This window comes from Curcuma longa, chromosome 13, assembly GCF_044706935.1.
Source record: "Curcuma longa cultivar G26 ecotype Majalengka, Jawa Barat chromosome 13, ITB_CL_G26_1.1, whole genome shotgun sequence".
Classification (NCBI taxonomy): domain Eukaryota; kingdom Viridiplantae; phylum Streptophyta; class Magnoliopsida; order Zingiberales; family Zingiberaceae; genus Curcuma; species Curcuma longa.
This window is the reverse complement of record NC_133873.1, coordinates 3,378,832-3,402,265: the sequence shown is the minus strand read 5'-3', so window position 1 is coordinate 3,402,265 and position 23,434 is coordinate 3,378,832. Positions and strand designations below refer to the sequence as shown.

At 35.4% G+C, this 23,434-nt stretch overlaps 3 protein-coding genes and 3 non-coding genes across 6 annotated transcripts; all 6 read left to right on the top strand.

Moving 5' to 3' along the window:
- The first annotated feature begins 1,223 nt into the window (after positions 1 to 1,223).
- Positions 1,224 to 3,880, top strand: LOC141844324 (ER membrane protein complex subunit 8/9 homolog). Its single transcript, XM_074732361.1, has 5 exons — positions 1,224 to 1,525; positions 1,604 to 1,750; positions 1,842 to 1,901; positions 3,414 to 3,580; positions 3,671 to 3,880. Exons 1-5 carry the CDS (start codon positions 1,313 to 1,315, stop codon positions 3,699 to 3,701), a joined length of 618 nt encoding a protein of 205 aa, XP_074588462.1. The 5' UTR covers positions 1,224 to 1,312; the 3' UTR covers positions 3,702 to 3,880.
- A 2,089-nt stretch (positions 3,881 to 5,969) lies between these two features.
- Positions 5,970 to 6,266, top strand: LOC141844510 (auxin-induced protein 15A-like). Its single transcript, XM_074732544.1, has one exon. The coding sequence runs from the start codon at positions 5,970 to 5,972 to the stop codon at positions 6,264 to 6,266; it is 297 nt and encodes a 98-aa protein (XP_074588645.1).
- A 2,116-nt stretch (positions 6,267 to 8,382) lies between these two features.
- LOC141844554 (ESCRT-related protein CHMP1-like) lies at positions 8,383 to 9,027 on the top strand. Its single transcript, XM_074732593.1, has one exon. The coding sequence runs from the start codon at positions 8,413 to 8,415 to the stop codon at positions 9,025 to 9,027; it is 615 nt and encodes a 204-aa protein (XP_074588694.1). The 5' UTR covers positions 8,383 to 8,412.
- A 6,299-nt stretch (positions 9,028 to 15,326) lies between these two features.
- Positions 15,327 to 15,399, top strand: TRNAF-GAA (transfer RNA phenylalanine (anticodon GAA)). The gene has a single exon. It is a non-coding gene; the product is annotated as a tRNA-Phe (tRNA).
- A 322-nt stretch (positions 15,400 to 15,721) lies between these two features.
- On the top strand, positions 15,722 to 15,794 carry TRNAF-GAA (transfer RNA phenylalanine (anticodon GAA)). The gene has a single exon. It is a non-coding gene; the product is annotated as a tRNA-Phe (tRNA).
- Positions 15,795 to 16,508: 714 nt separating this feature from the next.
- On the top strand, positions 16,509 to 16,581 carry TRNAF-GAA (transfer RNA phenylalanine (anticodon GAA)). The gene has a single exon. It is a non-coding gene; the product is annotated as a tRNA-Phe (tRNA).
- Positions 16,582 to 23,434: the final 6,853 nt, after the last annotated feature.

Here is a 23,434-nt window from a genome sequence, read left to right as displayed (position 1 = left end):
TAATTTTGTATAATAGTGGAGAGAAATGAGGTTTTAAAAAGTCAAAAAAAGATACCAAATTTTATAGAAGGCCAAATAATAGCTAAACCAATCTCAAAAGAAAAAACAAGTTGATTTGACACTTTTTTTTGTAAGTGTTAAAATATTATTTATATTTATTAAGATTTAAAAGTAAAAAAAAAATACCAAATTTTATAGAAGGCCAAATAATAGCTAAACCAATCTCAAAAGAGACAAAATAACAAGTTGATTTGAGTTATTAAGCACTTTTTTTTGTAAGTGTTAAAATATTATTTATATTTATTAAATTGAATTTGTAAAATCTTTATATAAACTACAGTAAAAGATAGAATCTACGGGTCTCACACGATCGATAGATAATTTTGCAATTGATTCATAGAAAAGTTATTGATTATCGTGATCATTTAATTTTGTATAATAGTGGAGAGAACTGAAGTTTTTTATTTATTAAAGTAAAAAAAATATCACATTTTATAGAAGGGCAAATAAAATGGCCTTCTAATCTCAAAAGAGAAAAAATAATAAGTTGATTTGAATTATTAAGCACTTTTTTTAAGTGTTAAAATATTATTTTTTAATTTATTAAATTGAATTTGTATAATTTTTATAAATTACAATAAAAGGTAAGATCACTACGAAGTAAAGTCAATCACCATTGAGATTCGATTCTTATCTATTATAATAAATCTATCCCATAGTAATCAACTCAATCCCCACATGATCAATCTTACAATCATCTAAGAAGATAAATCTAGCTATGTCCCAAGGGCTAAAACAAAAAAAAAATTCTCTTCTGCTTTTTCTTCTATTAAAAAGTTTTTTCTCTTTTACAAAAGATGAAATCCGTCGTCATCCCAATGATCTTAAGACCATTTGTAAAAAAATAAATCAACAAACTACAGTCAATCATCAAAAAAAATTCTTTTCTCCTCTGCAAAAGGTGGAATCCGTCACTTTAACGATCCATACGATCGGTCCCATGACCATCTGTGAGGAGGTAAATCAAGAAACTGTATTGCATCTGTGAGGAGGTAAATAAAAAAAAATTCGAATCCTTATCCTCTTCTATAACTCTGTTGCATCGTAATCAACTCAGCTATCTCCTAGGGGTAAAAAAAAAATTTCTTCTCTTCTGTTGTGGGTACATGTAAAATCATAACCACAATTGTTAAACCGGTTGCGTAACCGTGCCATCCGGTTCGATCCGAATCAAACAAATCGCCGGCCAAGCAATCCACAGCAAGTCTCCCTCCGCCTTCTTCTTCGCTCCAGAGAGGGAGAAGATAGAGAGATGGCAGCGGACTGCTGTTACGAGGTCTCCCAGATCGCCTACATAAAGCTCGTCCTCCACGCCCTCAAGCACCCCTCCTCCGCCGTCAACGGTCTCCTCCTCGGCCGCCTCCGCCAGGACGGATCCACCGCGACCGTCGAGGTCGCCGACGCCGTACCCCTCTCCCATGGCCAGATCGGCCTTCTCCCCGCCCTCGAGCTTGCCCTCATCCAGGTATTCTCTCCCTAGCCCATCCCATAGCCCTCCTCTTTCTCCGTGACTGGCGTCTTATGGATCGGGATCTGGGGCCAGATCGAGGAGCACTTCGAGGCGGAGGGATTGAGCGTCGTCGGTTACTACCACGCCAACGAGAGGCACAACGACTTGGAGCTTGGTAACGCCGCCAAGAAGATAGGGGATCATATCTTCCGATACTTCCCTCGTGCTGCCGTCCTCCTGGTGTGTTTCTATTTCTGCTGTCCTTGAGCTTGTAAGGGTTTTGTTTCTTTCTACTTGATTTACTTTACTGGTTCGGTGGTAATTGCCCTAGTTGGATAATAACAAGCTGCAAAAGCTGAAGACTGGGAAGGGGAGGGATCCTGTTGTGCAGGTAATCATCGACTGATCTCCATTACCATGTAATTGTAGTGAAATTGATAATTAACTACACGATGGTTTCTCTTTTCTGTCTATAATTTTGCTTTTTTTTTTTGACGTAATATGGGATTCTTACTGGCATGTGCTCTTGTAACGTTGATGCATATGTGATTAGGAATGCTTCCGGTGATCTTGGTTTACAAGTATAGGGATAAAACTAGGTCGTCGTTTTTTCCCAGGTCCATCTTTTGCATTTACTTCATTGAAGATATGACTGAGCATGTCTTTATAACAACAAAATGTTGAATATGTGATTGACTACACATTACACCCCAGTAAGACTTAACAATAAGAATTGTACCATGCATAAAATTTCTTATAATCCATCAAAGAGCATATATTTTTTTACATCAAATAAAGTGTTAGTTATAATCCTCCATCCTTGCAGAAATTTCACTCAATCTCTTTTCATAGTTCATGCTAGCATCCTCTAAATATAGATATGCTCATCCTAGTCTCTGCTGAAAAGGAATAATAGTCACAATGTATTAGCAACATATTCAATGCAATTCCCCTGATCTTAATAGTCACAACATATACAAGACATGCTCAATGCAATCCCCCTAATCTTAATACTTGCAATTATTAGTGACGTGCTCAATACAATTCCCTGAATAAGATTAGGAAAAATGGTTGCAACATATCAGGGACATGCTCAATACAGTTCCCTTGAATATGATCAAACATGTGATATAGAAGGTAAGAGTTCAAACAATAAGTTATATTATTTAATTATAAAAGCAAGTAGGATAATGTCTCAATGACATAGTGATGCACATGCAAGTACAAGTGTAATTCACAACATAAGAAGCATGAGCATGCACCACGAATTTCATAAATCTAAATAAAGAGATATCACAATCAAGAACATAGTATCATGAAACATATAAAGAATGAACATTAAAATAGCATTCAATCTGGTTGGCATAACATATCATTAATCTCATGATTTTTAACAATGACTAACCTATCATAACCTCCAGATGAGATCCTTTAAGGCGATGCTATCAGATGTCAGTACTTGCTGTCTAGCCTCCATGTTCCTATGTAACTCTGGGTGGGAAATATTTTCCATTGATTTTGTTTGAATTGGATTTAAGTAATTAAAAGGTATATAATTGGATGCATGGTCCTCTCATTGTTATCTTCCTTTCTGAAATAAAAGGCTAATGTGCTGATGTGTATTTATGGCTTTCATTTCTGTCATGTGTATGTCTGTCTACTATCTGACCATAAACTCTTGATAACTTTGGCATTGTAAATTTATGGATTTTGATTTATTGAGTGTAGCTTGGATTGAAAATATAGTATATAGACTATAGCAATACCTTGGTAGTGTTTTCTTATCGATGTGTTTCTGTCATGAATTCTTGATTGTATTTCATACTGTGATCAAGTATCCACCAACTGCCAGCATTGTAACTTCTTGGTAACATATTGATTCTCAAATTCTGAACCCTTGTAGCTATACACAAGGGATTCATCACGAAGTTGGCGTCAAACTGGATCCGATGGAAGCAACCAGTTGACTTTGAAAGAGCCTACAGCTAATATAGTTTTGTTCGACTATATTTCTTCTGAAAAATGGCAGCAGATTGTGGACTTTGATGACCATCTTGATGACATTAGCAAGTCAGAGTTTGTTGTGTACTGCTTTTATTATTTTGGCAAAGTTTACCTTAAGTATTCAGGCTTAACATTTGTGCATCTAATATTTTGCAGGGACTGGCTGAATCTTGGCTTGTTTGATTAGTTGTGGTAGGGTTTTCTTTCAATTCCATCGGTATGTCATGGATAGATTATCCTTAAAGACAGTCACATGCCTGCAAATCATTGTTTTTTTTTGGAAGATCTAGTTCTTTTGGATAAGACTGTTATGCTCAAATAAACAAAACCTACTCAGATTGAATGACCTTAGTTCGGTAATCCTTAGTACCCATGAAAGAAGTGTGTGCTTCATTTATCCTTGTAACAGATGGTTCTCTTCATTATCCCCCTTATTATCGTTATTCCAGGAATCCATTATTTTCCTTCTGCTCATAAATAAAAGGTATTTTGGTGTGGATTTCAATATTTATCGTTTTTCTAATCAGCAGGAAACAATCTTTCAACTCATTAAAGTGTTTGAAATGGCTGAGTTTTGGGGTGACTAAATCCATGCTTCATGTTTATTCTTGCCCTATGGCCGATGCTAGTGCTTCGATTCTGCTTTTCTTTGGCTCGTCAACATATTTTGTAGAACTTATTTTTTTTTATTGTGTTTTTTAGTCAAGTATTTATTTAGCAACTATATATTGAATATCCATATTTATTTATTCACTTAATTGAGATTACATTAACTGAATAATTGTTTCTTTTTTCATATTAAACATTTTTTATTTTTTAATCAACTGTTTATTTCTCAGCATTTTCTGAATTTATTTATTTACATATCTAAATTTTAATCAATCGCTGCTAGTGTATTTCGAGTTTTTCATTTCTTCTGCAAAATGGTTTAATCTGTATGCGACTCCATACGATTGATCTCAGAACCATTTATTTGGAGAGCTTTTCATTTCTATTCATCGTTTAAGTGTATGCATGTACATTGATTGATATATGGGCAAAAATTACTATGATGTTTCATTTTTCAATTAAAGTTATATGTATGTCTTATTTTTAATTAAAATCGATATCTCATTTAATATGAACGATTGGAATTATAATTTTCTATATGTTATAGAAGTTAATAGTTGTTAAACATAGTAGAAGTTATATGTTAATTTTTATATATTTAATCTGATTAGATTATGTTTATTTAAAATATAATAAGTGTTATCTTCATCGTTTATTTTGTTCGTTGAAATATTATTTTAATTAGATTATTATTCAAAAAAGTAAAATTAAAATAATATAAAACTATTTTATAAAAGTTAACAATTAATTTTTACATGGTGTATAAATAAGTATGTAATTGCTACCCATTATAGAAGTTGCATATTAGTTTCTACACTTTTGATCATAATTAAATTATCTTTATTTGAAATATAATAAGTGTTATGTATTCATCATCATTTGTTATTATTTATTATGTTCCTTGAAATATAATATTTTAATCAAGTTTATCACTCAAGAAGCAATTAAAATAATATAAAATTAATATTGTATAAGTTAATAATTAATTTCTACACAATGGAATAATCAGATAATATAAATATATATTTTGGACCGTTCTCATTAGATGAGGTGTCAATTTGATTTTAATTAAAGATGAGATATTTATATGATTTTATAAATGATGGACATTTTTTTTTATTTTTATGATATATTTAATTACATGTACTTTTATATATTTTAAAATAATTCATTCGTATATTATTTTATTCTACAAGTCATCCCACTTTATCATTTCATTGATACTAAAGAAAGTGTTCTGTCATACTTCCAAAACAAAATCATAAAATATTAGTTCAAGGACAAAACGACGAACGTTTAAAGATCGATTTTTGAATATTATCCGACGAACTAAGAAAAAAAGATCATAATCTAGTTTCAAGATTAGTCAGTTGGATTATAAAAAAAATTTAAAAATAAAAATAAAAAGAAACCAACTGATAATCACAGACATCTCATGCCACAATTTCCACAAGTCCAAATCATCTTCCCTTTCCAAGGAACTTTGCGACAAGTTAAGCCATATCAGAACATGTGAGGTCACTACTAAAAAAATCTTCTATCACGAGAAAATATATATTTTTTGATTTTTATTTTATAATTAATTCAAAACCAGAGGCAGTAGCACTCGGTTTTCAGTTGTTGTTCTATATATCTCATCTTCTTATTAATTTCAGAAGAAGAGATTGGAGACATGTTCCATGTGATTGCACCTTCGAATGCAACTTGTTCATCAAATCACCCTACGATACTATTTTGTTTGATATGAACGTTGATTTAATTACTTCAATCCCCTATAAATACTTGTGTCCATGTCCATTCCCCTAAACTCATCAACGTTAAGGAGAAGACCTTTTTAGCAATTGCAATGGGAGTTCGCTTGGCGGCTATTCTTCGCGTGAAGGAGATGCTTCAACAATCTCTCAAAAGCAACCGCAATTCCTTGGCTAATTCCGACGTTCCAAAAAAGGGCTACTTCACGGTCTACGTGGGGGAGATGGAGAAGCGGTTCGTCGTCCCGATAGCTTACTTGCAAGATCCTATGTTTCAAAGCTTGTTGCGTAAAGCCGAAGAAGAGTATGGATTTGATCACCCTAGGGGGTTACTTAAGGTTCCATGCAATGAAGATACATTCACCATTATCACTTCACAAATCATGTGTTGAGGAGGACTACTAACTATAATTATATTATATTATATTATTTATTTTGGTTTTTAGCTTTTGTAATACCTATTTGAGATATAGGATGAGTTGTATAATAGCATAGATGCTCAATAAAATCTAATATCATTTTTGGTCATCAAATTATGAGCAAATTTAGCCATCTTTGGCGACGAATTTGGGATACTCCAAGCGTCACGAATGAACAACCTCCTCATTTCTAAATTTTCTCACAATGTAGCTCGCTTTCAATTCCTCCATCAACGCTCATTATGTGCCGAGTTTCATCGGTGGACATGATTCAAGAAAATTTGCACGATACGCTTGCTTTCATTATGTTTCGAAGAGGTGTGTATTGATCGATAAACTAACATTTGTTCTTGGAATCTTTTAATAATCAACTCACATTTATTCTCATGGACTTTTGATGATAACTTTTCTTAACTAAGCAAGCTCTTGGACTTTTGATGTTTCCACCTTCAATTTAGTCGATTGCTCTTTTCAAGTAAGTTTTTTCTCATGCATATATGTTATCATGCTATTGAACTTTTTTTGTTTTTTTTTTCGATTATTGGAAATATTTTATTAATAATAATAATAAAACATACAAATTAATTAGAGAATAAATTTATTAAATATTAATTATTATGATGCGAGGATAGCTCAGTTGGGAGAGCGTCAAAAAAGATCTGAAAGTCGCATATTTGATTCACGCTCACCGCATCTAAAAAGTTATGAAATAAATTAGTATTTGATTTTCATATAATTTTTTTATCAGTCATCACGGTAAATAAATTTCTATAATACATCGCAGTTGAGACTCAAATTTTAAAGTGTTCGATCTATGCTCACCGCATTTTTATTGAATAATAATTAAAAAACATACAAGTTAACTGGAGAATAAATTTATTAAATATTAATTATTGATAGAGTAATGATAGACTAAATATCTAAAGGCACGTGTGTAGCATGAATTTAAATGCATGACATACTCAATACGCGCAGTGGATCCCATTAAATGTCTATACAGTGGGATCCACATCCATGTATTGAGTGTGTCATGCATTTTTATTGAATAATAATTAAAAAAAACATGCTATCTATCATTACTCTTATTGATATGCGGGGATAGCTCAGTTGGGAGAGTGTCAGACTAAATATCTAAAGGCACGTGTTCGATCCATGCACGTTCACTCGCATTGAAAAGTTATGAAATAAATTAGTATTTGATTTTTATATAAATTTTTTATCAGTCATTATGATAAATTAGAAAGTTTCATGAAGACTTATCCAAACAACGTTTCTCATTAGAGGAAAAATTTCTACAATAGTTGAGACTCGAACTGTCTGATGATCTGTTACAATACACTACTAGAAAACTAGGCTTTTGAGACAAAAATTTTAAGACAGTGACAAAATTCATCTCAAATACTATGTAATTAAGATAGTAATTATAGGTGTCTTAAAATTTTATGTTGAGACATTAAATTTAAGACAGTATTTAAAATATTATCTCAAATTCAACTAAATAAGACACCTAATAAAGACGGTTAAAGATATAATTATATAAGACATTAAAATAAGACGGTAAGTATTTGTCTCAAATTATTTTGATTGTGTCAAAAAAAAAACAAAACCACACACGTACATAAGTATTTAAACAAATATAAATTATTATTTATAAATTAATAAAAATTTAAAATCTTTATTACTTACATTTATAAAAATATTTTAATTATATTTATAAATTAATAAATGATTAAAAAAATCTTTTTGGACAAATATAAATTAATATTTATAAATTAATATAAATATAAAATCATGATGTTTACATATATGTTTTTATTATATTTATAAATTAATAAATGAATAAAAATTCTTTTTATATAAATATAAATAAATATTTATAAATTAATAAAAATTTCGTTTATGTTTATAAAAATTTCATTTTCGTTTGCATTTTATAAAATTATATTAAATACATTAGGCCCACGAATCGACCAATATAAAGCCCCTAAAATATTTTTTCCATTTTATAAAGAGAAAGAAAAAATTTACATCGCATTTCGGCATTTCCATTCGATCCACTTTTTCAACTCCCACGTCGACGAAACCCTAACCTCGATCCCGTTCCTTCTCCGTCGACGCCATGGGGAGCGCAGGGAAGCTGATGAACCAGATCATGGAGCTCAAGTTCACGTCCAAGAGCCTGCAGCGGCAGGCGCGCAAGTGTGAAAAAGAGAAGTCGGAGAAGCTCAAGGTGAAGAATGCGATCGAGAAGGGAAACATGGGCGGAGCCCGGATTTATGCTGAGAACGCCATACGGAAGAGGAACGAGCAGATGAACTATCTCCGCCTCGCCTCCCGCCTCGACGCCGTCGTCGCCCGCCTCGATACCCAGGCCAAGATCCAGGTGATCGGGAAGTCCATGGGTTCCATCGTTAAGTCCCTTGAGTCTTCTCTCGCCTCCGGAAACCTGCAGAAGATGTCTGAGACGATGGATCAATTCGAGCGCCAGTTTGTCAACATGGAGGTCCAGGCGGAGTTCATGGAAGGCGCCATGGCCGGATCGACCAGCCTCTCCACGCCGGAGGGCGAAGTTAATAGCCTGATGCAGCAAGTTGCTGACGACTACGGTCTGGAGGTTTTAGTTGAGCTGCCACAGGCTGCGACGCATGCCATTCCGGCGAAGGAAAATGAGAAGGTAAACGAGGACGACGATCTCTCCAGACGCCTCGCAGACCCCAAGGAGGTGAGGGGCTAAAGGTAAACAGCTTTCCTTTACTATTCTGGTTTCTCTTACTTCGTGGTTGCAACAACAAACACCAAATAACATATTGCAAGCATCACCAAATAATAGTCCAATAGTTCATCAACCACAAACAAGATCCAAGCATCGATCCCAAGTTCTACAGGCATCAACATTGCAAGCTCAAACTTTGGAGCTTATTGATGTACAACCAAATTCACAATCAATTGATCCACCTAATCTACAACCTCATTTAACCTTACCAAATTCAGGTTAGTTTATATAGATTTATGAAATGTTCAATTATTTTTAAATTTATGATATTACTTTTTGTTGGTCCTTTTTTACTTATTGTAAAGTTTATAGAAGAAACTAACAATGGAGTTACTAAAAAACGAGGAAGAGGCCCGGCTCAAGGGGATTTACATGAGGGTAAAAAGTTAATAGTTGATTTCAACGAATCATTCCAGCCTATTGGACCGAATGCGGGGAAGTATTCATCATTGCTTGGTCGAATTGCTCGTAATAGTGTTCAAGTTCCCTTAACATATGTGGAATGGTCTGACGTGCCCACACATGTTATAGATTATATTTGGAATGAAGTTCAAGTAAGTTCTCAATTATATTAATTATGTTTGTAACCCAATTATATTAATTATGTTTGTAAATTTTTTTTAACAAATTATTCATATATCTTCTATAAATTATATAGGAGAACAGCAATGCCCCTTTGGCACATAAGTCTGTATGTCTGAAATCATTTGGCGACAAATGGAGAAAGTGGAAGAATCGAATTAAAACTGATTATTTTAATGGAAAGACACATGACCAATTGTTAACCAATGTTCCTAATCATGTTGAACCTGAGCAATGGAGGATTCTCATCGAGTACTGGAGTACAGACAAATCACTACAAAAAAACCCTTAATTAGCGACGAAATTTGCGACGAATTTTATAAAAAAAATTCGTCGCAAAACGTTTTGCAACGAACTTTGCGACGAATCCTAGTTCGTTGGTATAAACTCGTCACCAATTTTTGCGATGAAAATTTTGTATTTCGTCGCAAATTTTAGCGACAAAAAGCTATTTTCGTCGTCAAATTCGTTGCAAATCTGCGACGAATTTATGTTCGTCGCAGATTTGCAACGAATCAAATTCGTCGCAAATCTGCAACGAAAACAGAATTCATCGCTAATATGCAACGAACTTAAATTCGTCGCAGAATATGCAACGCAAATTTGCGTCGAACTTTGATTCGTCGCAAATTTGCGACGAATAAAATTCGTTGCAAATTTGCGACGAAACCAGAATTCGTTGCAGATTTGCGACGAATCTGAATTCGTCGCAGATTTGCGACGAATCAAAGTTCGTCGCAAATTTGCGACGAATATCGCAAATTAGCGACGAAAATGAAATTCGTTGCAAATTTGCGACGAATTCTGCAACGAAAATGGTTTTCATTGCAAAATATCACTACGTTGCGACGAATTTATTTTCGTCGCGATGCAATTCTGCAACGAATTCCATTTTCATCGTAAAATTTGTCGCAAAATTTAAAAAATAATTCCTATTCTACTTATTTATTGATTATTCCGTATATATCGATCCAACCGGATCGATTCACAAATTATATAGAATCTATCGTCGCAAATATTAACATCCACATCCACAATATAATACACAATCAATAACAAAATTCATTTCAATATCAACATCCATATAACATTAATAACAAAGATCCAAATGATACAATCCATACAAAGATCCAAATGCTACAATACATACAAAGATCAACAATAGACATGTGTACATGTTTATAAGTCCAAACCAACATCATATCAACATGTGTACATCAACAAGCTGGATGATGACTTCTTTACTCTGGTACAATGTCAGATTTTGTTCTCCAGAGACTGCTGCTAAGTGAGGTCTCTACTTGAGAATTGTGGACCCATTCACCGATCGCCACGCAAGCATCCCCAACGGCACTGAGACAAAATAAGAATAAGAATAATTACCAAAGTGAAGCACTCAAAGATTTACCAGAACAGGTTGTACAAACACCGTCATACCACATGCAAGTTTTAAGCAAGTCACTGAATTGTATTTCGACAACAAAATGTCAAAAAGTGAAGCACCAGCTATCTACAAACATTTAAAAGAGGCTATTAATCACAGAGAACTGAGGTAGTTGTTAAATGAACTGTCAGGTGCTAAAGTTGCAACAGAAATCAAACATGAGCAGGAGAATTACCAAGTTGCCATAGCATTGAAATCATTCCTTTAATGTGTCATTAAAGCATAATAGTAGTAGCTACAAATTTAACAAATTGAATGCTGTAGATGCATAAAATTGCACTTAACATCAGCATCAAATATTTGACACTAGTGAACAAACCAACGATATAGAAGAATTCACTTTAACTAAGCATGTATTTGCATGATGCACAGATGATAGACAATTCAAATATGCACTCCTTGTGCACGGATAGTTTCAAATTGTTCCTTGTGCATGATGCACAGATGTTTGAACTTGAAGAAATATGAAGAATCAAACAATGTACACCAGATAGTTTATAATAGTAAAGTTAATTGAAAATACTGAGCAACATGAAAGGCTTGCTAATGTTTTTAGTATATGTTGGCTAGGCTAGCGGAAAAAATGGTTTTTAGTATATGATCGGCCATTGTCTTAAATGTATTTGGCGGACCAACTCAATTAACCAACTAGTTTTCCCTTTTTATAGCAATTCCACTATTACATCTTTCCACTTTTTTCTTAAAGTTTAATTATATTTTATTTGATGACAACCGTATGCTAATCATATTTAGCTCATAGAAATTGGGTCCATGTAGTCTTTTGATTCAATCTACTTAATGAAATACTTCAAAAACAATTCAGAAACCATAACTAAACCATTGAATACCAGGACTACCTCAATGGAGCATCTCGATACATGTCAACTCGCACTTCGTGACTCATAATCTCCTTCAACATCTGCGGCGGCCTTCATCCTTAGAAAAGAGGAAGCTAAAATTAACTCTAAATAAACATGAAAAACAAAATTTTCACATGCCTATTTATTTTTTGTGTCGGCAACAAAAAAAAAAGACAAATCTGTTTAGGAGAAGTGAAACAATTGACCAATAAATATAAGATCAAGAACAAAGTCAGTTGTAGGATTCACTTTAACAAACTCCAGACAATCGTATTCTGCTCAAGCATTACAAACTTTATATCTTCTTCTTCTTCTTCTTCTTGTGATATAAAATTTGGAAAGGAAGAACATTAATAAAAAAAGCTCAGTATGATCATTCAAACATGTTTTTTTTTGTTATATCCATGGTATGAGATCATAATCTGAGTCTTCCATAGAGAGACACTGCATTTCCTGGAATAATAGCATAAGATTATACGAATAAAAAGAGCTTGAATCAGGTTTGCTCCACTTACTAGAGCATGTAGAATGCATGACAATGCTCGCGTGATGACTGTTGCGATTCTCACTTTGGCCTTCGTCTCAGCAACTGTACTGCCTGGTTCAAAATCTGTCACAGTACAAGGATCCGAAATTTTATAACATAAACATTGTACATTTTGTTGGGCTTTTGTTGAATCTGGAAGTGCAGATTGGAAAATTGTATCTATGTCGCAAATTAGACCTTCTTTATCTCCTTAGCGAAACAAAAGGGGAAATTTGAGATGAAAAGAATCAAAATCCGGTCCCAGTGAATAAAGTTAAACCTAGGGCAAAAGGCCGGCAGCGGCCACATCAGCCGACAAGGCCGGCAGGTGGTTCCCCGCCGCTTGCAGCCTCTGTTGCTGCTGCCGATGGGCTAAATCAGCATTGGAGAAACACGAAAGAACAGAGCCCATCCGCTTCGTATCAGAAGACGATCGACGATTTTTGAGTGCGATGGAGGAATAGAAGGGAGGAAGATGACATACCTAGGTTGGAAGCTAGCTTCGTTGAATAAATCCGGTCGAAGATGGAGTTTTCCGGCGGAGAGAAGCGGAGGAGCGAACGTTCAGCGCGAGAGAGAACGAGAGAAAGAAAAGGAATCGGGATCTAGGGCTTTTAATGTAATTTAGCGACGAATCTGAGATTCGTTGCAGATTTGGCGACGAATACTAGATTCGTCGCAGATTTGGCGACGAATCCTAGATTCGTCGCTGATTTGGCGACGAAAATCAAATTCGTTGCAGATTTTGCGACGAATCAAGGAATTCGTCGCAAAATACTTCCCCTTTGGCGCCGAGAAACTATTCTATTTTTTGTTAAAAATATTTTTATTTAGCGACAGAAAAATAAAATTTCGTCGCTAATTAGCGACGGGAATTTAATTCCGTCTCTAATTTAGCGACGGAAAAATAATATTCCATCGCTAATTTAGGAACGAATTAGGAATTCGTCGCAGATTTGGCAACGAATCCTAGATTCGTCGCTGATTTGGCGACGAAAATCAAATTCGTTGCAGATTTTGCGACGAATCAAGGAATTCGTTGCAGATTTTGCGACGAATCAAGGAATTCGTTGCAGATTTTGCGACGAATCAAGGAATTCGTCGCAAAATACTTCCCCTTTGGCGCCAAGAAACTATTCTATTTTTTGTTAAAAATATTTTTATTTAGCGACAGAAAAATAAAATTCCGTCGCTAATTAGCGACGGGAATTTAATTCCGTCTCTACTTTAGCGACGGATAAATAATATTCCATCGCTAATTTAGGAACGAATTTGGAATTCGTCGCAGATTTGGCAACGAATCCTAGATTCGTCGCTGATTTGGCGACGAAAATCAAATTCGTTGCAGATTTTGCGACGAATCAAGGAATTCGTCGCAAAATACTTCCCCTTTGGCGCCAAGAGACTATTCTATTTTTTGTTAAAATATTTTTATTTAGCGACAGAAAAATAAAATTCCGTCGCTAATTAGCGATGGGATTTTAATTCCGTCTCTAATTTAGCGACGAAAAAATAAAATTCCATCGCTAATTTAGGAACGAATCAAGAATTCGGCGCATATTTGGCGACGAATCCTAGATTCGTCGCCAAATCTGCGACGAATTTATGGGATTCGTCGCCAAATCGATGGGTCACGGAGTCACGACAGAACCAGCAATCGCGCGGGGAAGGAAAAAATCATGAAATTTGGCAACGAATATAAATTCGTCGCTAACTTCGTCGCCAAATCTGCGATGAAATATGATTCGTCGCAGATTTGGCGACGAATCTACGATTCGTCGCAGATTTGGCGACGAACCGTAGATTTGTAGCCAAATCCGTGATGAATTTTGCGACGAATATAAATTCGTCGCAGATTTGGCGACGAATTTGGCGACAAAAATTATGTTATCGCAAAGTTTGCAACTAAACTATATTCGTCGCAAATGTCATTGCAAACTGGCGACCAAAATAAATTTCGTTGCAAAATTTATCGCAAATTTGCGACGAAAAATTTTCGTCGTAAATTTTCGTTGCTATTTCCTTGTTTTTTTGTAGTGAATTTCAAGTAATTTCTTATCTTAAATAACATTGTTTATGATTTTTTTTATTATTGTTATTATAACTTGTTCAAAAAATCTCTATTTTTTTGGTTTTTAAGGAAATTGCAAAGAAAAATGTACTCAATAGAGAACTTGCGGGGCCAATACATCGCACCGGAAGGACTTTGATGCCTAACTTTAAAATAAAAGTATGTATCATTAGTGTGTTTTTTTTTTGTAACAAATGTATAAGTATTTGTCATTTTTTATATAGTTGGCAGCTGATAGAAAGTCAACTGATCCCTTAACAACGTATATTGAGGCTCATTGCAAAAATGGAGTTCCAGCTGATTTCGAGGCTGCAAATTTAATAGTAAACTCCGAATCATTTATAATTTTGATATTGTTAAGACATTATCATTCTGTTTACTTGTGAAGGATTTATATATATTTATTGATCTTAATAAGCATCTAGGGTCAAATGCAAGCAAAGTTATCAGCGGTACCTGTTGAGGATCAAACACCTGAGTTGAGATAGAAGATTTTCAATAGTTTCATGGGAAATGAAAGTCATGGTTATGTTCACACTATGAGTTTAGGTCCTAGTCCTTCTGACATGCATACTCACCCCTTGTTATCCAATGAACATTCAAATGAGTTCGATCTATTGATCTGTTTGAGGGCTAGACTTTAAATGTCTAATGATCTGTTTGAGGGCTTAATTACCACGTGTTCGATCTATGCTCACCGCATTTTTAATGAATAATAATTAAAAAACCATACAAGTTAATTAGAGAATAAATCCATTAAATATTAATTATTGTTATGCGGGGATAGCTCAGTTGGGAGAGTGTCAGACTGAAGATCTGAAGGCCGCGTGTTCAATCCACGTTCATCGCATTGAAAAGTTATGAAATAAATTAGTATTTGATTTTCATATAAATTTTTTATCAGTCATTACGGTAAATTAGAAAGTCTCATGAAGACTTATCCAAACAACGCTTCTCGTTAGAGGAAAAATTTCTACAATAGTTGAGACTCGAACTTTAAATATCGATCTATTACAATACGTTTGAGACTAGAACTTTAAATGTCTGATGATCTGTTTGAGGGCTTAATTACACGTGTTCGATCTATGCTCACCGCATTTTTATTGAATAATAATTAAAAAAATATACAAGTTAATTGGAGAATAAATCCATTAAATATTAATTATTGTTATGCGGGGATAGCTCAGTTGGGAGAGCGTCAGACTGAAGATCTGAAGGCCGCGTGTTCGATCCACGTTCACCGCATTGAAAAGTTATGAAATAAATTAGTATTTGATTTTCATATAAATTTTTTATCAGTCATTACGGTAAATTAGAAAGTCTCATGAAGACTTATCCAAACAACGCTTCTCGTTAGAGAAAAAATTTCTACAATAGTTGAGACTCGAACTTTAAATGTCTGGTGATCTGTTACAATACGTCGCAGTTGAGACTAGACTTTAAATGTTTGATGATCTGTTTGAGGGCTTGCATTTTTATTGAATAATAATTTAAAAAACATACAAGTTAATTGGAGAATAAATAAATTAAATATTAATTAGTGTTATGCGTGGATAGCCCAGTTGGGAGAGCGTCAGATTGAAGTTATAAAGGCCGCATGTTCGATCCATGCTCATCGCATTGAAAAGTTATGAAATAAATTAGTATTTGATTTTTATATAAATTTTTTATCAGTCATTACGGTAAATTAGAAAGTCTCATGAAGACTTATCCAAACAATCAAAGTTGCTTCTCATTAGAGAAAATTTATTTACAATAGTTGAGACTCGAACTTTAAATGTATGATGATCTTTTACAATACGTCGTAGTTGAGACTAGAACTTTAAATGTCTGATGAGCTGTTTGAGGGCTTAATTGTCGCGTGTTCGATCTATGCTCGCCGCATTTTTATTGAATAATAATTAAAAAAACATACAAGTTAATTGGAGAATAAATCTATTAAATATTAATTATTATTATGCGGGGATAGCTCAGTTGGGAGAGCGTCAGACTGAAGATCTGAAGGTTGCGTGTTCGATCCACGCTCACCGCATTGAAAAGTTATGAAATAAATTAGTATTTGATTTTTATATAAATTTTTTATCAAGTCATTACGGTAAATTAGAAAGTCTCATGAAGACTTATCCAAACAACGCTTGTCATTAGAGAAAAAATTTCTACAATAGTTGAGATTCGAAATTTAAATGTCTGATGATCTGTTACAATACGTCGCAGTTGAGACTAGAACTTTAAATGTCTGATGAGCTGTTTGAGGGCTTAATTGTCCCGTGTTCGATCTATACTCACCGCATTTTTATTGAATAATAATTAAAAAAACATACAAGTTAATTAGAGAATAAATCCATTAAATATTAATTATTGTTATGCGAGGATAGCTCAGTTGGGAGAGCGTCAGACTGAAGGAATGAAGGCTGCGTGTTCGATCCACGTTCACCGCATTGAAAAGTTATGAAATAAATTAGTATTTGATTTTCCAATGAAAGATCCAAGTGGGTCACGACAGTCGGACATTTGACAGTTGAAAGTTAAACAGAGAGTTGACATAAGGCAAGAAGTCTAAGTGGATCATAATTGATTAAACACTTAAAAGTCCAACAAGGAGTTAGTAAGGACGAAGTCCAAACAAATCAAGGAAGACCGGATGTTTGGTAATGGCAAAGTCCCAACAAGTCAAGATTGACTAGATATTGAGCAATAAAAAGTCTCAATAAGTCAAGATTGATTGAATGTTGAGCAAAGAAAGTCTTGGTAGGTTGAGATCAATCGGATATCAGGGAAGATAAGAATTCAGCCTTAGTAAGGCTAAAGTATGTGTTGGTGCAATCATGCCTAGGAAATATAATTTTGATGTTTGATAGCATTTAAGTTAAAGCGAATGAAATGAGATCTCACATTCGTTTGAAGCGTGCAGGTAAATTCTAGGTGTAATACCCGAGTTATTTTCTCTATTTTTAGGATTTTTATTATTTTCTCTATTTTTAGGATTTAAAATTATAATAAAGACCCTTTAGTTAAATGATAGAAGGGAGGTTGATCAAATACAATAGAAAGAAAAGATTCGTCTCGCAAAGACGAATCCAACGAGACCAAGTTTGACCAAATCGGAGGTCGTTTGATGGCCGAACCAAGTGAACCAAAAGTGAATCTGGTTCGCTACAGTAACCGGTTCACAGATTGGATTTCTGAACCGGTTTAATCAAACCCTATTCATCGGTTAATAATCCCGACTGTTTCCCTGTTCGCCGCGTGCGCCGCGCCGCGCGCTCCGGTTTCCTCGCAACCGACCCCGTCCGACAGCAAGAAAGGTTCCGCGGCCGCAGCTATAAGAAGGAGGGAAGTATCGGAGGCAGGGAAAACCCTACTCTTCTCCTCTCCGCCGCCGCCTCCGCCTACTCCTCTGCTCCGCCTTTCGCCGCCGCCGCGTGAGGAGACGCCCGACGCCACTGCCACCGCTGTTCCTCGCCGGAGAAGAAGGAAGCCACAGACCAGCGCCGCTACCCGCGCCGCCTCCGTTCGCGACGCCCTCTGCCCTACCGCCGCTGCGCCGCCGCCCTCTGCAGTGCCGCCCCTGTTCTGGACGGTCCGCGCGGAAACGAGGCCAAAGCAGCCGCCGTCTTCACCTGCACGCGCCGCCTGCGTCCTCGTCCAGTCGACGCTGGAGCTGACGCCGCCGCTCGCCGGTGCCCAGCCGCGCCACCGCCCGTAGCTGCCCTGTTTCACGCCGTGGAGAAGACGAAGCGGCTTCGGATTAATTAACCAGATTAATTAATTAAGGTAGTTGATTAATTAAAGATTTAAATTAATTAATAGTTAATCAGTTATGTCATGAAAGATTAATTAATTAGTTAATTAACCTAATATAAGGTGGATTAATCTAGTAGTTGCTTAATTAAGCTTGTTTAATTAATTAAGCTAATCTAATCAAGTTAATTGCATTTATCATCAGAATTGGTATTTGATTAACTAGTTTGATAATTAGTTAAATAGCTAATAGTTAGTAACTAATTGTCTTAATAAGTTTAGCAAGCAATTAGTAATTAGATAATTAATTAGTTTAATTAATTGATTAATTGATGTTAATCAGGTGACTAATTGAGTTAATGGGATGAGTTGATTAATTAAGATTATTAGATGATCAATTGATTAGCTTATCAATTTCGGTTAATTAGATAAATTGAAAAGGGTTAGTTGGATTGAGATAGGATGAACCCCTTACCCGGTTGAGTAATGAAGCTAGGATAATTTTATCAGCATGGTTAAGTTATAGTTATGATTGTTGCTAGGTCACGAGGAGAAAACACTAAGAACATCTCGGAGGAAGAGCTCCGATTTCACAAACCTTAACGTTAAGACCCTAGCAAGCGGACAAGGTAAGTACATCTCTCACCTGCAGTATAAGTTGTTCCGTTACTTTCGTTATTGTTTCCATGATGTGATTTGATAGAGCATGCATACAGTATTCCTGCCATGACATCATTTTTAGTTAAAGCATGTGTAAATTGTTTCTTTCAAAATTGCATGATATACGAAGTATAAGAAAAGTATTTTACTTTATTTTGATGTTGACAAGTACCGGACCGTGAGGTGTCCAAGGGATGGGCTCCATAAGTTGCCCCTAGGCCGCGAGGTGCCTAGTACGCTCTAATCGGCTTCGGTGGCTAGCTACCCCGAACCGGTTAGGGATGCGCGCATTGGTACTTTGTCAGGGCCCAAAGGATGGATGTTTAGTATGTTTACTTATTATGAAATAGTATATTTTGAAAATCCCCCTCACATGTTTAGATACGAACATTCATGTTTGCATTACGAAGTTTTCTATGGTTTTGTGAGTTAGATGATGTACTTACTAAGCATTGCTTATAGTTTGCATTTCCTTATACTGCAGATAAAGAAAAAGGAAAAGTTTTAGGAAAGAGGAGGCAGCTGGAAAAGTGATTGATGTGTGGTGTCGGCGGAACCGCGGAGAAGATCAGAGATTAAGAATTATATAAATGTTTATTTTATGTCCATGAATTTATATTTATTTCTTCTGCTTCCGCATGCTAAACAGAAAAAGAAAAGTTTATTTGAGTTATTTTATTTAATGAGTAAAAGTTAAGGAAAGTTTAAGTACGTAACGTCTCCCTATTAGTATAAGAGAGAGGGGGATGTTACACAAACTATGATGATCATGCTGACGAATTTAATGATGAAAAGGTTAAGGGAGCACCGCCTTTTCTAGCACCAGAGGCCCCTTACGATGACGAGTCCTCGATGGATTGAGATGACTATTTAGAGGCAGCCATTGAGTCCCTTGACACTCAGATCGAGGAACTACACCTTGAGCTCAGCGGTCGTCTTGACTCCATTGATGAGTCTGTTGCCTTCCTGACCTAGATATTTCAGTCATGGATGTCGAGTCATCCTCCTGCGTCGTCTTTTACTTTTGGTGGAGTGACTAACAGCAGCGCTCCTCCAGCTATAGACCTAGATTAGGCTTTTTTTATTCCATGATATTTGTATTGATATATGCATACTTACACCTTGTGGATTGAGTTAGCACCTTCTAAGTGCTCTCATTGTTGTGCAATCTCTTGAAATGAATACAATATTTCTGATTTATGCTCTATATCTCAGTTCCTTTTCTTATATTTGTTTGTATTATCTTGTGTGTTTGTTTATCGTCTCTATATTTGCTTATGTAGCCTATGGAGGAGAGTTCCATCTTCGTTGTCTTGTTTAACATGTGTGTTCTATGTGGGCATTTCTTCCTCTTATATATTACGTATGCTATGATTTAGGGGGAGGTGACCCTCAATGTGCTTTCTTGTTCCCATTTTCATGTTGTCATAATGTTTTGATATTTGTTAGAGGGGAGAGGGAGATTAATGTGCTCTAAGCTTTAGTATTGTCAAATATCAAAAAGGGAGAGGTTGTTGATGCAATCGTGCTCATGAGCTATAATTTTAATGGTTGACATCAGTAAAGATTAGAGCAAATTATGAGAAACCTTACTTATGTATCAAGTGTGCAGGAAAGTCCTTACAGATAAGAAAGCTGGATGTAAGGTAAAGGGAAGTCCAAAAGAATTGAGAAGCAAACTCTTGGCGAGAGAACGTCCTTATAGGTCAGAAGGCCAAATGTGAGACAAGTGAAATTAAAAAAGGTCAATAATCAGATTCTTGACAAGAGAAAAAAAATCAAGCGCATTATGGATTAGATGTGTGGGAGGTAATTTAGACGAATTCGGTAAAAAACTTTCATCAGTCGATTGATTATGATATCCAATTGACTGATATTGGTATCAGTCGGCTGAAAGTGAATAATCAATCGACTGATACTACTATTCAACTTTGATTCTATGTATCAGTCGATTAATTACCATGTCAGTCTAATTGATTTCATGAGGATCGATTGAACTGATAAGGAATATCAATCGATTGATTTTATTTCGGAAGCAAATAAAAGAGAATCGATTCGACTGATTCACCATATCAGTTAACTGATCTATTTCAGAAGCAAACATAAGAGCATTGATTCGACTGATTCACCATATCAGTTGACTGATCTATTTCAAAAGTAAACATAAGAGAATCAATTCAACTAATCCACCATATCAGTCAATTGATTCTATTTCGAAAGCAAACAGAAGAGAATCGATTTGACTGATTCATTATATCAGTCGTTTGATTTTGTTTCGGAGGCAAATAGAAGAGGATCAATTCAACTAGTGACTCGATTATCCATATCAATCGACTGATATATGAATTGATTCGATTGATATTTAAAAATTGATCAAATCAGACATCTTTTCAAAAGGTTCAGAAGTCATTATTTGGTCACTAACCAAATCAGTCAGTTGACATGAGAAATCAATCAACTAATCTCAAGAAAAGTTAAGCAGTTTAAATGATGAAAGTTCACCGTTGTTTGGCACTATTCATGTGATTTTGCTCCAAGATTTCTTCTCAAGTGCTAAAGAAGCCATCTGATATTCAATTACACAACTTAGAGCAATCTCTAAGAGAAGAAGAAGCAAAACTTTCAAGATCATTGTAAAACTTCTCTTCTTCCTCTTTGTGTTTTCTGCCTTCTTTTGCAAGCTATTGTAATCCTACTATAAGAAGGTTTCTCTGCCTTCGGCTTTGTCCGAGAAAGAGAAGATTTAGTGGAAGTGGTGAGCTAAGAGTGCTAATCATACAACAATATGCCCATCATTAAGGCAAAGTCGATCAATTGCAACATATGATACATCACGGTAACATCACAATAAGATAAACATACAAAATACAACCAATAGCGAACACCTAATCACTATCCAACACAGGTGGAGTGATATCATCAGTTGGAGGAGGTGGCGGAGGAACCGATGAAGGACAAGTATTTTCGGACGTCCATGAGTGTAACATCTGTGCTATAGAAGTAACAGTGGACTGGATCTTAATATGACAACTCTCAAGAATTTCAAATCGTGCACCTATCTCCAGACTCAACTCCTTGAGACGTGTATCTAACAACTCAAGTCCCTCCTCTAAATGATTGATACGATCCTCATCTTCATCATCCTCATGACCCATGGGATCCTGTGCGGGCAGCTGAGGTAACTCCTTCACAACTCCTCCGCACACTCAATCTGTTCATGATGATGATGATGATCATCATCATCATCCTCATGATTGACCTTCCATAGCATGGTCTTGAAGCCTTTCCACATGCTAGAAAGTGAGAAGTTCCATAGACCAAACCGATCATATGTCTCCATTATAGGCTTGATGGTACCCCTATTAACATTGATATCTAACGATGCAAGCCATGATGTGATGATCTTTCCTAAGGGCATATGAATCTTATTTTGGAAGGATTGGTAAAATATACTATGCAGCAAAACACATTTAAGGCAATATTAATGGTAATAATAGGGAGAATACACTAAATAATGACCTTATAAAGGATATTGTCAGGAGCAGATAGACCATTCGCTAAAGATATCTTCGTACCTAGAGTTTAAGACAATGATAAAAGAACTCAAACATCAAGTTAACAGTGATCTAATCAAAGGGCTTAGGGAGGGACTCTTGAAATGATAGATACATACAAAGGAACATTTGAAAGTTTGCATCCTAAAAATGACCTAAGGATGCCTGGGTAAAATCTAGGTCGTGTTTAGCCATGCGAGTCCTATAAACTTGTCTATCACCCACAGATCATAAGTTGTTATAAAATTCAACTAACAAGTCAATATTAATGTCATGATCACAATAAACTAACTTGTATAACTGATATTGGGTTATAATGTCAACCATATCCTGACATTGAGCATGGAAAAATGAATCATGCAAGTATCGTGCAAGAATGATTTAAAAACTTCAACATAAAAAAATGTTCATGAAACTCGTCATTTGGAAACCTAGAATCACTAGATGCGCTAACCCTAGATGCACCTTCCCTAGAGGTACCCTCACCTTCCTTGATTCTATGTTTATGTCTAATGAATGCTTGAATGCAACAACAATATTATTAGAATCGTTGAAAACATAATTAATGAGATGAAAATGGAAATGGGAACAACTGCTACCTAGGCGTCATTTTTGTTGATCAGTAGGATCAGCCAGAGTAATTGATATGGATGCAATGAGAGCAAGTGCATCGGAGACGAAGAAAATTACTCGCTGAAGAGGATGAAGCAACTTGCCGAAGAGGATGAAGACCATTCGTTGAAGAAGGATTATCGATGAAATACTAGGAAGAGGGGAAAAAAATACGAAATCCTAGATGAGATGAGGGAACTTGGCAACAACTCAAAAGAAAACAGAATAGCACTACCTGGAAGATCTCCGGCCGATGAAGCACCGGAGTAGGCTGACTTATCGGGGCTAACAAAGGCTGGAGATGACATTGGAGAAAGC